Below are 12,571 nucleotides of genomic sequence, written 5' to 3'. Positions count from 1 at the left end.
TTATAAAAAACACACACTCCATCGTTCCTTATATGGAGTCCATGATTTGCTAATTGATTTTAACTTAAATTCTGTATTGTTAACAAACATAAATAGTGGTGGCTTTTGCTATTAAAACACAAAGATAAATAGGGATTATCAGAAATTATTAGGTTGGAACCAAATAATCATATAGGTACCTAGGAACATAACAGAAATTAAGCATTATATTTAGCTCTGAGATTCCTAGGAGACAAGATAAATAAGGAAATGGTGGGCTTTATATTTCTTATAGAAAGAACGCAGTTTTTATATGGAGACATTTTTTATTGCATTGAATCCTAGGATTTTTTAAATGTAGTTCCTTCTAGAAATAACAAGATAGAAATTGAGTTCAAACAATATTTTGTAGAAAATAGTTAAATGTCTATCAGTTGACCTTTTCCTTACTTTAATAAAGGCCAAGAGTACACTTTCTGTATTCATAGAATAGGAATTTTAATAATAAATGTGAAAAGTTGAAGTAAGTCTGACAAGTTTTTCAGAACTGTTGAAGGTATTTATTTTGAAAACAACTTTAGTTGGAAAACAGCAGAAACAAAAAGAGAAATATCACATTTTATAAAAGCAGTAGAATAACATGCTCAGTTTAGTTCCACAATAAAAGCCACAGCAATTTGTGTGTGTGGCCAGGGATGGAGGTGTGTGAAAAAAAAGAAAACAACTGAGATAGAGGTAGAAGGTAACTCTTTGCTTAGAACCTCTGAAAAACCATAAGTTTTGTCAAAGCATGCCAGAGGCAGGCCAATATAATCTCCTGAAATGTAGGATTTATATCATTTCTCAGGATAACTCGTTAAGGCGGTTTGGTTCCACCAATGAATAAAGTTCCTAATTCTAAACTAAGCTCATCCTTTGGGACAGCAATCTCATCTCCTGCTTCTTCCCCGAGCTTTTTCCACCAAGGTGCTTGTATATGCTTCAGAGTGGTGAGATGGGCCTGCTTGGCTTTGGCCGCCACAGGTCTGGATCTACTTAGGAAGAGCTCAGGTTCTTTCCCTTCTGCCTCCTTCAGACTTGGTGCCTCTGTAGTAAATAGAAAATAAACAGGTAAGTGGAAGAGTTCTGTACAAACAAGGAGGAACTTGGAAACTACAGAGTCAAAATTCTGCAATAACAGGCAGGGACATAGTTCCAACTCTGAATCTATCATCATTGCTAAGTCTAGGTGGCATGTAACTATTCACAAGTTGTAGTTGTGGCGTGGCTGGCAGGAACTGCACCCAACTCCCTCATTCTGTGTTTAAAAGAATAAAATAAGATGCAGATTTATTTATAAGCAGGAATATTTAAAATAATAGCAGAACTCCATCCTACAGATGAGTCTCAGTTATAGCCACTTATTCATTCAAAAATACAAAACTTTCAAGTAATGTCATGAAATAGAGGACCCCAGTCCCCTCTGCTATTTCAAGTGTTTTAGAGGCTGACTGAAACACTATGGCTTCACAGATGGGATAGCTCATTAAATGCACCAGTGATGATTAGATAAATTCAATTTTGTGAAAGCCCGTCATTAAAAATTATAAAATGGCACTGTAACCACTGCTATCATCTACTTCTAAAATATGATCAACAGCTTTTGAGACTACATAATAGAATCTGGCTCAATCTGGCTAGTAGGTCTTAGTAACTTCTTTTTTTTAAATTGATTTCAGAGAGGAAGGGAGAGGGAGAAAAATCAAGATGAGAGAGAATCATTGATTAGCTGCCTCCTGTACAGCCCACCCCCCTCCCCCCGGGATCGAGCCTGCAACCTGGGCATGTGCCCTGGCCGTAATTAAACCTATGACCCTTCACTCCACAGGCCGATGCTTTATCGGAGTCAAACCAGCTATGCCTGGTATTAGTATCTTTAAAGTGAATAACTTTGTCTGAGTTGATGCACATGAATGATAGAAAGGCTGGAGGAAGTAGTCAAGAAGGAGGTTATGGGATCTGCATCATTTGGAAACACTGGGTGTTGGTATGACCTAGAAGTAGAAATTTCTAAGGATAGGAGATGGACTAAAAGATCACTAAACGGTGTTTTCCTTCTGAAGATTTTTAATATCACAAAATCTTGTAAAGGTTCCTTTTAGAAAATAAAAATGGAATGAGCACATACTCATTAACTGCTCAATGTTGGTACTGATCTGCGCCTTCAGAGCATCTCTGTGCTGTTGGGCTCTATCTTCTAGGGCTCTGCCCATGAAGTAGTGTTGTAGTCGTTCTTGTGCTTGGGAATGGAGCTCTCTGCTGGCCACATCTGACATCTGAGAGCTCTTGAAACAGAGGACATAAAAAAACTGTCACAGGAAGGACATATATACCAAAGTATGTTTCCCTCAACTACTTAGCAGAGGTTCCAGAATGCTTGTCTCTCATCTATTAGTTGATTGTTATGACTGATGTCCACCTTCTACTCTTGTGCAAGCATTTAAATAGATTCTTAAAAGCAGCTTTAGATGAAAATATAGGTGGGGAAGTTTCTTTTTGGTATGCTCCTATGCCTCACTTCCTCACACAGTATGGTATTCTGGGAGAAGGGAGAAGACCTAGAAATTATAGTAAAAATTATAAATGGTTTGGTGAAGACATGGCCTGGAAGAGAAGTAACAAGGCCAACCCGTCTGTTCTAGACCCCACCTGATAAGACTATCTTAGTTATATTACGATTCCCAAACTTATCTAAGCCATCTTGTAACTGCTTCTGATTTCATAGAACAAGGGACAAAATCAGCTAAAGGATCATGTTCTTTTGGCCAGTCAGCTACTTTAAAGGGAACTTAACTAATTAGTTTGGATCAGAATGAAATTTAACTTTAAAGCTGCTAAAGCTTCCAACACCACAAAAATTCCAATTCCTGCATCTTGGATTCAGCTCTGTTCCAGCTAACATCTCACTTTTCAGCCATGGAATCTTAAACAGGTGCACTATAAAATGGCTAAACCAGAACTTTAAAAAAATAGTAATTTTATTGATTTCAGGGAGGAAAGGAAAGGGAGAGAGAGACAGAAACATCAATGATGAGAAAGAATCATTGATCAGCTGCCTCCTGCATACCCTCCACTGGGGATTAAGCCCAAAACCGAGGCATGTGCCCTTGCCCGGAATTGAACCGGAGACCCTTGAGTCCACAGGGCAATGCTCTATCCACTGAGCCAAACCAGCTAGGGCTTATTTTTTAAACAGGAGTATGCATCAGAATCACATAATGCATTAAAAAAAAAAAAAAGGGACATTAAAGATCTAAATGTAAGAGCTAAAACTATTAAACTCATAGAAAAAAAATGGAGGAAAACTTGACATTGGATTTTGCAATGATTTCTTGGATATAAAACTGAAGGCACAGACTACAAAAGAAGACAAAGACAAACTAGTCTTCATGAAAATTAAAACTTTTGTGCAATCAAAGTTTTACACTATCCATAAATTAAAAAGGAAGCCCAATGAATGGGAGAAAATATTTGCAAATCATGTGTCTGATAAGGGATTAATATCCAAAATATATAGAGAACTCCTAAAACTCAACAACAAAACAATCTACTTATAACATAAACAAAGAACCTGAATAGACATTTCTCCAAAAAGATTTTAAAAAGGCCAATAAAAACATGAAAAGATGCTTTAAATCACTGATCATCAGGGAAATGCAAATCCAAATTACAATACCACTTCACCCATTAGGATGTAAAAATAACAAATGTTGGTGTGAATGTGGAGACAGTCTTGCTAATGCAGTATGGAAAATAACTGACTGGAAGCAAAGTCCCTCCTGTATAACTGACTACACATCTCTGGTCCATAAAATTATAGAGAAGACTCTAAATCCATTAACTCTATGATAAAGCAACTGCTTTGCCTTACACCATCAATATATGTACATATCCATCTGAGACAATGCTTTGTTGGCAAATATCATGTACTAAAATAATGAAACACTGATATAGGATAGAAAACTACATACTGGATGTCTTCTGACATAGTCATCAACATGTTGCTTCAGTTCAACTCTACGTGCATCAGTGAGTTCTCTGAGTCCTTGCCAAGGAGCAAATAGTTTCTTTTTTGTACGGCACTTTGCTAGAAATTTAAGAGTCTGGGGGAAAAAAAGATTTATGATTTTTCTTCCCTAATAGAACTAATTTCTTCTTACAACAAAATATGGAGGCAACAATACTGCAATAGCTGTTAACTCAGTGTGTATGAGGAGAGGGATGGGGCTATGACAGGGATGAGAGAAAATAATTACTTTTTAATTACATTCTTCTGTAGTATTTTCATATTTTACAAGGATATATTCATGTATTATTTGTGCATAAACAATAAAGAGGAAAAACAGGAAATAAGCACTGAGTTCTAGTTTCAATGCTAGTCCCTTATCTCTATAGGACAGAAACAGTGACCCTAATTCTACTTAGCCTACAGATTGTAAAGATCCAAAGGATAATCTATAAGTTAAAGCTTTGTAAATGAATGTTCTTCCTCATTTCCTTTAGAATGGAATTCTGGTAAAACAGAAAATCTTGTTAAAAGGCAAGATTTGGAGACAAATTTGAAATTATTCTGCCCTATTTTTTTCACTATTCTCCCTTCTTTGCAGTTTTTTTTTTTTTCCCATTGAAGTTCATATTGTTTAAGGCAATGATTTTCACCTCATGACACACATAAACAAATTGCTAAAATTCTGCGGCACACCAGATAGCTATTGTGTTGGCTGTTGTCATTTTTTTATTTGACAATCTAAGGCCATGGTCGGGACACTGCGGCTCGCGAGCCACATGCTGCTCTTTGGTCCCTTGAGTGTGGCTCTTCCTAAGCCTTAGGAGTACCCTAATTAAGTTAATAACAATGTACCTACCTATATAGTTTAAGTTTAAAAAATTTGGCTCTCAAAAGAAATTTTAATAGTTGTACTGTTGATATTTGGCTCTGTTGACTATTGAATTTGCTGACCACTGAGCTAAGGGAAAAGAGGTCAGTGCTCCTGTCTAAATAGTCAGGTAGTGCATGTTTTAAAATTCCTGCAGCACACCAGTGTGTAATGGCACACTGGTTGAAAATCGCTGGTTTAAGGCAAGGGTTGGCAAATTATGGCCCTCAGGCCAAGTCTAGCTTGCTGCCTATTTTTGAATGGTTTTCGAGTTAAGAGTAGGCTTTTTTACCTTTTATCTGGTTACAAAGTTAAAAAAAAATATTTTGTGACATATGAAATCCATAATTCAGTGTCTATAAATAAAGTTTTATTGAAACGCAGTCACATTCATTTGTTTATGTATTGTCTATAGCTTCCAATTATAGAAGTGAATAGTTGCAATAGACTTCATGGCCTGAAAAGCCTAAAGTATTTTTAGGCTTTTACTAAAAGTTTGATGTTTCCCAGAAAAAGTTTATGTAATTCTATTTTTTAAAGTGTCATTTTTACAAGAATTATTAACAAAAAAAACAACCTCTCTTTCTCTGCCAGTTTCCTTCCCCCCAAAGACAACTTTAACTCTTCCATGTTTTTCTTTAGATGCTTATCTCCACTTACTTCTCTGTGATTTTTCAGATACAGGTATTATTCAATGACTTTCTTGTATGGAAGGCAGAGATTTAGCTTTTTCACTGCTTGTAAACCCACATACTTTCCATATCACCAAACACCCAAATATTAATTACAAAATAGTCATGGTGATGTAAAGTACCACATAGGGAAAATCTTATAATAATTATGTATGATGCCAGGTTGGTATTGGAAATACTGGGGGATCATTTTGTAAAGCATATGACTGTCTAAATCAGGGGTTCTCAAACTTTTTAAACAGGGGGCCAGTTCACTGTCCCTCAGACTGTTGGAGGGCCGAACTATAGTTTAAAAGAAAAGTAGTCGGCTGCTAAGCAAAAACACCCGGCGGGCCGGATAAATGTTTTCGGCGGGCCGCATGTGGCCTGCGGGCTGTAGTTTGAGGACCCCTGGTCTAAATGCTATACACCGGAAACTAATAAAAAATATTGAATGTAACCTGTAATTGAAAAATAAAATTATAGCATGTAGTAGTCCATTGTGTAAACGATAAATAAGATGAAAAAAATATATCATAATTTCAGTTAAGTCAATGTTCATGTTTACATCATTATCTATATTACTAGAGGCCCAGTGCACGAAATTCGTGCACGGGGAGATAGGGGAGGGTCCCGTCAGCCCAGCCTGCACTCTCTCTAATCTGGGACTCCTTGGGGGATGTCCGACTGCCAGTTTAGGCCCCATCCAGGATCGGGCCTAAACAGGCAGTCAGACATCCCTCTCACAATCCTGGACCACTGGCTCCTAATCACTCACCTGCCTGCCTGCCTGGTCATCCCTAACTGCCCCCCCGCCCCCGCTGGCCTGATTGCCCCCACTGTCTCTGTGTGCTGGCCTGATCGCCCCTAACTGCCCCCCCTACCAGCCTGGTCGCCCCTGACCCCCGCTGCTGCCCAGGTTGCCCCCAACTGCTCCCTCCCTGCCTGCCAGCCTGGTCGCTCCTAACTGCCCCTCCCTGCTGGCCTGGTCACCCCCAACTGCCCCGCCGCCAGCCTTGTCGCCCCTAACTGCCCTCCCACTGGCCTGATCTCCCCCAGCTGTGCCCTCCGCCAGCCTAGTCTCCCCTCACTGCCCCCCCTGCCGGCCTGGTTGCCCCCCATGGCCCCCCCCCACCAGCCTGGTCACCCCACACAGCCTGCTGTTCAGTCGTTAGTTGTCCCTCACTAACCCCCTGCCGGCCTGGTTGCCCCACGCAGCCTGCTTGTTTAGTTGTTTGGTCGTCCCTCACTAACCTCCCTGCCGGCCTGGTTGCCCCACACAGCCTGCTTGTTCAGTAGTTTGGTCGTCCCTCACTAACCCCCTTGCCAGCCTGGTTGTAGGCAGCCATCTTGTGAGGGCGTGAGGGTTAATTTGCATATTACCTCTATTATATAGGATAAAAGGCCTGTGGCCCTAATGCCGTACCACCAAAGACCGGTGCATGTGGGTGGGGCTGCGCAGTGGCTGGGCAGGGCTATGAGCATGGCAGGGCATGCATGGGTGGGCAGGGCTACAAGCACAGCAAGGCTGCGTGGGTGGGCGGGGCCATGCGATTTCACTTGATGGGCATCTAGTTACTACATAAATTTTGAACATGATTACTTTTCCTTCCTTGTATATCTTTTATTTTCACTAGAATTAATAATTTTGTTTTCTTATGCTTAGTTTTCTATATATTTATCACTGATCAGAAACTCTGCCCTAATTTTCAATACATTAAAACACATCAGGCATTTTATCAAATTCATTTTGTTTGGATACACATTTTCTGAAGCGTTCTCACATGCTCCAATTTGGATTGATTGCTCTCTGTGACTCATGCATAGCTATCATCCTGAGCTCTCATTCACTATCATCTTGGGGACTCTTTTCATCTTTCCTTTGTGTTTCCTGGATTCTATGTTGTTTTCTTTCTTGGGTTATTCCTTTTAGAGACTTTGTGATGCATAAAAATGTCTTTAGTCTATGTTTACCTTTAACAGATGGTTTAGTCGGGTACAGAATTCTAGTTGGAAATAATTTTTGCTTAGGCATGTCACAGTCTTTCTCCAATGCCTTTTTGCTTCTAATGATGCTGTTGAGAAGTAGTTTTCTTCCCAGTGTATTTCACAGTAATGTGAAATAAATGTAGGTGTTTCTGTCATTATATTACAGGAGTCAGACCTCTTCATCTAAAACTCATGACATTCAGTTCTGGGAAACCTTAAATTATTTGATTTCCACCCCTCAGGTTTTTTTTGGTTGTTTGATTCAAATGTGGTGTCTGACTTCCTGGACTGGCTATCTTTTCTTTTTGCCCTGCTTCCTAGGTTTCCCAAACCTGTTTTCCTAGCACTTTTATTACGTCTTTTCTTTCTTTTAAATATATTTTACTGATTTTTTACAGAGAGGAAGGGAGAGGAATAGAGAGTTAGAAACATCGATGAGAGAGAAACATCGATCAGCTGCCTCCTGCACACCCTCCTACTGGGGATGTGCCCGCAACAAAGGTACATGCCCTTGACCGGAATCGAACCTGGGACCTTTCAGTCTGCAGGCCAATACTCTATCCACTGAGCCAAACCAGTCAGGGCACGTCCTTTCTTTTCCTATTAAATTTTAATCTATTTTTTCTCCTTATAAGCATTCTGGTTTTGTTTCATGTATTATTTTATTTTACTGTCTGAGGAAATAATAGATTTTTTAAGTTTTCTTACCCTTGTAATATCTCTATTTTTACCAAGTAGTTTTATTCAACTTTAGTTTTCTTCAGATGTCCTGTGATACTTTCAGCTGATATTTATGAGTTATTTAGAAATTCTGAGCAGTAGGTGGGTAGGATGTATCTCCTATGTCCTTCAATATTGGGCTTCTGAACTGGGTGGTTTCACTGGGTTACCTCACTGTGAGTATACTTAAGACTTTTCCCTTGGGCTATTCAGATTTCCCAAAGAAAACACATTCAATCTACTGTGTATAGGATATAAACCTGGCTGACAGCACCCTGAGAGCTGAGATGAGGAAAAGGACTGGAGGTCTTCACATTCAGTATATATAATTTCCCTAATACTCCTGTGTTTTTAGTATAGAAACCAAGCCTTAAACTGTACTTGCACCCTCCTTTTGAGAGACCCTCTCCTTTCCTTCTATTCTTCCCTTTTCTTGATTTTTCTTCCTTACTTCTCCTACCTTTCCTCCACCTCTGGCTTTCAGTACCATCCTATGCTTATGATGCTATGCTGGGAACTTCAAAGTAAATGTTCCAAAACAGGAATCTCTCCTTAGATAAGAAAAAGCCCACCTTGACCTTTTTTATTTTGATTTTATTGATTTTAGAGAAGAAGGGAGAGGGAGAGAAAGAAACATCAATGATGAGAGAAAACCACTGATCAGCTGCCTACTGCACACCCCAATGGGGATCGAGCCCACAACCTGGGCATGTGCCCTTGACGGAAATCGAACCTGGGACCTTTCAGTCCATAGGCCGACGCTCTATCCACTAAGCCAAACCGGCTAGGGCCTCACCTTGACTTTTCTGTATCTTTTCCCCATTCTATGTCATTTCAGGACTTTCTGAAATTGTATTTACTCCCCAATTTTTATTTATTTTCTCAACTGCCAATGGTTTGTTTCACTAAGTGCTTTTGTGGTAGGTCTGTGATGGACATGTGTAATGGCACTATAGTACTTTTCCGCTGCAATCAAATAGCAAGAATTAGCCATCATTCTGGCTCTAGAACAGCCGTGGGCAAACTACGGCCTGCGGGCCAGATCTGGCCCATTTGAAATGAATAAAACTAAAAAAAAAAAAAAAAGAAAAAAAAAAGACCGTACCCTTTTATGTAATGACTAGGGGCTCGGTGCACGAAATTCGTGCACTGGGTGTGTGTGTGTGTGGGGGGGGGAGTGTCCCTCAGCCCAGCCTGCCCCCTCTCACGTACTGGGAGCCCTCAGGCGTTGACCCCCATCACCCTCCAATCGCAGGATCGGCCCCTTGCCCAAGCCTGACGCCTCTGGCTGAGTCATCTGGCCCGGGCAGCGGGGACCCACAGCTGCAGCGGCCCCACGATCGTGGGCTTCGCTTTAGGCCCAGGCAAGGGGCCCCTAGCTCCTGGGACTGCCAGCTTCGTCCGTGCCCAGCTCCCATCGCTGGCTCCACCCCTACTTCCTGCTATCACTGGCCAGGGCGGAAAAGGCACCTGATTCTCAGATCATGGCTGGGGGGGCAGGGCAAAGGCGGCCCCAGGGCTGCCTTTGCCCTGCCCCCCAGCTCTTAGCTCCCCCCTGGGTTTCCGATCACTGTCAGTGGCAGGGGGCTTCTTCCTGCTTTCCCTTTCGCCTCCCTGCATTGTGCCTACATATGCAAATTAACCGCCATCTTGTTGGCAGTTAACTGCCAATCTTAGTTGGCAGTTAATTTGCATATAGCCCTGATTAGCCAATGAAAAGGGTAGCTCGTACACCAATTACCATTTTTCTCTTTTATTAGTGTTGATGTTTACTTTGAATTTATATTAGTTCACACAAACACTCCATCCATGCCTTTGTTCCGGCCCTCTGGTCCAGTTTAAGAACCCATTGTGGCCCTCGAGTCAAAAAGTTTGCCCACCCCTGCTCTAGAATCAAGGGATAGCAACCATGACCTACCTTCTAAACTTCTTAAGAGACGAGACGACAAAAAAAAAAAAAAATTCTGCAACATCAAAAGAAAAAGGTAGCTAACTTCAAACTGAATTCCAACCTGGCTGGTGTAGCTCGGTTGGTTGGGGCATCATCCCATACACCAAAAGGTGGTGGGTTTAATCCTGGTTGGGGCTTGGGAAGGGGAGGCAATCAATGTTTCTCTCTCAGATTGATTTTTTTTTTCTCTCTCTTTCTCTCTCTCAAAATCAATAAATACCAAAAAAACAAATTGAATTCCAACACTACACCACTACAGAGAATTCCAACTTTACATAGGACTTTCTCAATTTTTAGCTACCTAAAAAATAATTACTCTGCTTTTGCCAGGTAAAGGAGGAACAGAAGGTGAACAACAGTTCTAGCCTTTCTCTGTGAAGGACACTAATAACCAGTTCCCTGAGGGATGAATTCAATGAAATGATAAACCCTACATTTTTCTGTGAAACTGATGATTGTTTTCTTTCTTACCAAGGTCAACTAGAGTGGCAACAGAAATACAGAGTGGGGCAAAAGTAGGTTTAGAATTGTGAGTACATAAAACACAGTTTACTCTTGTATTATTATTATTGTATTATTTCTCCATATGAACAACTATAAACTCACTTTTGACTCACCCTGTATAATGCAAGTCACGCATGCAATTTTAAGTTATCTAATAGATATATTTAAAAAAGTAAAAAGAAACATGTAAAGTTAACATTTTTCACATATATATATAAAATATTAGCATTTCAACATAAAATCAATATCAAAATTATTAATGAGATATTTTACTTTTTTATTCCATAGTAAGTCTTCAAAATCTGGTGGGTATTTTACATTTACAACGCGTTTCAACTTGGATTAACTACATGTAAGTACTCAATAGCCACATGTTGTTAGTGGCTACTATATTGAGCAATACAAGTCCAATTAAGTGTATGTCTTAGAAATGGATGCTTAAAAAATGTGGCAAGTATATCTTTTACTAACCATTGCCCTGTTCTGATTTTCTCTACTACTTTTCTTTTTCTTCCCTGTCTGTACTTTCACTTTTCTTTCTCCATTCCCTCTTTTAAAGTAATCCTCTTCTTTCCTTTTCTATATTTGACTAGCTTTTCTTTGGCTTCACTGTTATTTTATTTTGTTTTTTTTTAAAGAGAGGGAGGGAGGGAGGGAGGGAGGGAGGGAGGGAGGGAGGGAGGGAAGAGAGAGAGAGAGAGAGAGAGAAACATTATTGTGCGAGAGAAACATCAACTAATTGCCTCCCGCGCAAGACCCAAAAAGGGACTGAACACACAACCTGGGTATGTGTCCTTACCAGGAATTAAACCTGCCACCTTTTGGTGTATGGGGCAACACTACTACCAACTGAGTCACACCAGCCAGAGCTTAACTGTTATTTTTAGTAGTGACCTGCAAAGACTATAAAAATTATTTTTCCATAAAAAATCTCTTTTGATCTTGCTTCAATGGAAACCAATATTCCTCTTTTTGGGTGGTTAAGATATTAGGCAGATCTGGCGAATATTTTTTCTCTTATGCCAAAAGAAAGTGTAAAAACCAAAACAACCCTGCCTTCATTGTCCTCAGATTTTCTCCTATAATGACCCCTGCTTTTCTGTCAAAGGAATGGTGGACAAATTGGGGGTACCTCACTTTAGGTAGAGGACCCTTTTACAATGTATTGGGCGTACCTACAGATAAGGTAGCGAGTCAAATTAATATAAGACCCAGTTGATTCTTTGACAGGGAAGAGTTTTAACAAGGAGGTTGCCATGAGGTAAAAGTATTAGAAAGGACCCAAGGGTTCCTCTAAAGAAAGTATCTCCAGCCCTAACCGGTTTGGCTCAGTGGATAGAGCATTGGCCTGCGGACTCAAGGGTCCCAGGTTCGATTCCAGTCAAGGGCATGTACCTTGGTTGTGGGCACATACCCAGTAGGGAGTGTGCAGGAGGCAGCTGATCGATGTTTCTCGCTCATTGATGTTTCTAACTCTCTATCCCTCTCCCTTCCTCTCTGTAAAAAATCAATAAAATATATTTTAAAAAAAGAAAAGAATATATCTCCAGCACTGACATCCATGGTTTAATCCTTAGATGATCTTATTTAGCAGAACTATCAGGTGTGGGTGTGATTTAGTGGTGGTGCAGGACTATTTGACGCAGATAAAGCCTAAGATTAAGAGCCCGAGGAAGGAGATGGCAGAGACCTCTTCCTATTTTCCCAGCACTTTATTATTATTATTTTTTAAAAATATATTTTATTGATTTTTTACAGAGAGGAAGGGAGAGAGATAGAGAGTTAGAAACATCGGTGAGAGAGAAACATCGATCAGCTGCCTCATGCACATCTCCCACTGG

The 12,571-nt window shown here is 40.3% G+C and overlaps 1 protein-coding gene across 3 annotated transcripts in view; it reads right to left on the bottom strand.

Annotated features, from left to right (window-relative positions):
• Positions 1 to 516: 516 nt before the first annotated feature.
• Positions 517 to 12,571, bottom strand: part of IQCB1 (IQ motif containing B1) — a 53,370-nt gene continuing 41,315 nt past the window's right edge. For 2 of the 3 annotated variants that reach the window (XM_059687703.1, XM_059687705.1), the window contains 3 exons: positions 3,990 to 4,121; positions 2,147 to 2,303; positions 517 to 1,065 (listed from right to left, as the gene is read on the bottom strand). In XM_059687703.1, coding sequence (XP_059543686.1) covers positions 836 to 1,065; positions 2,147 to 2,303; positions 3,990 to 4,121 — 519 coding nt within the window. In that variant the 3' untranslated portion in view covers positions 517 to 835. The remainder of the gene's footprint in view (positions 1,066 to 2,146; positions 2,304 to 3,989; positions 4,122 to 12,571) is intronic. The other variant, XM_059687704.1, reaches the window with a different exon arrangement.

Source organism: Myotis daubentonii, chromosome 3 (assembly GCF_963259705.1).
Source record: "Myotis daubentonii chromosome 3, mMyoDau2.1, whole genome shotgun sequence".
NCBI lineage: Eukaryota > Metazoa > Chordata > Mammalia > Chiroptera > Vespertilionidae > Myotis > Myotis daubentonii.
The sequence above is the reverse complement of the archived record's forward strand: the minus strand, read 5'-3'. Positions and strand labels throughout refer to the sequence as shown.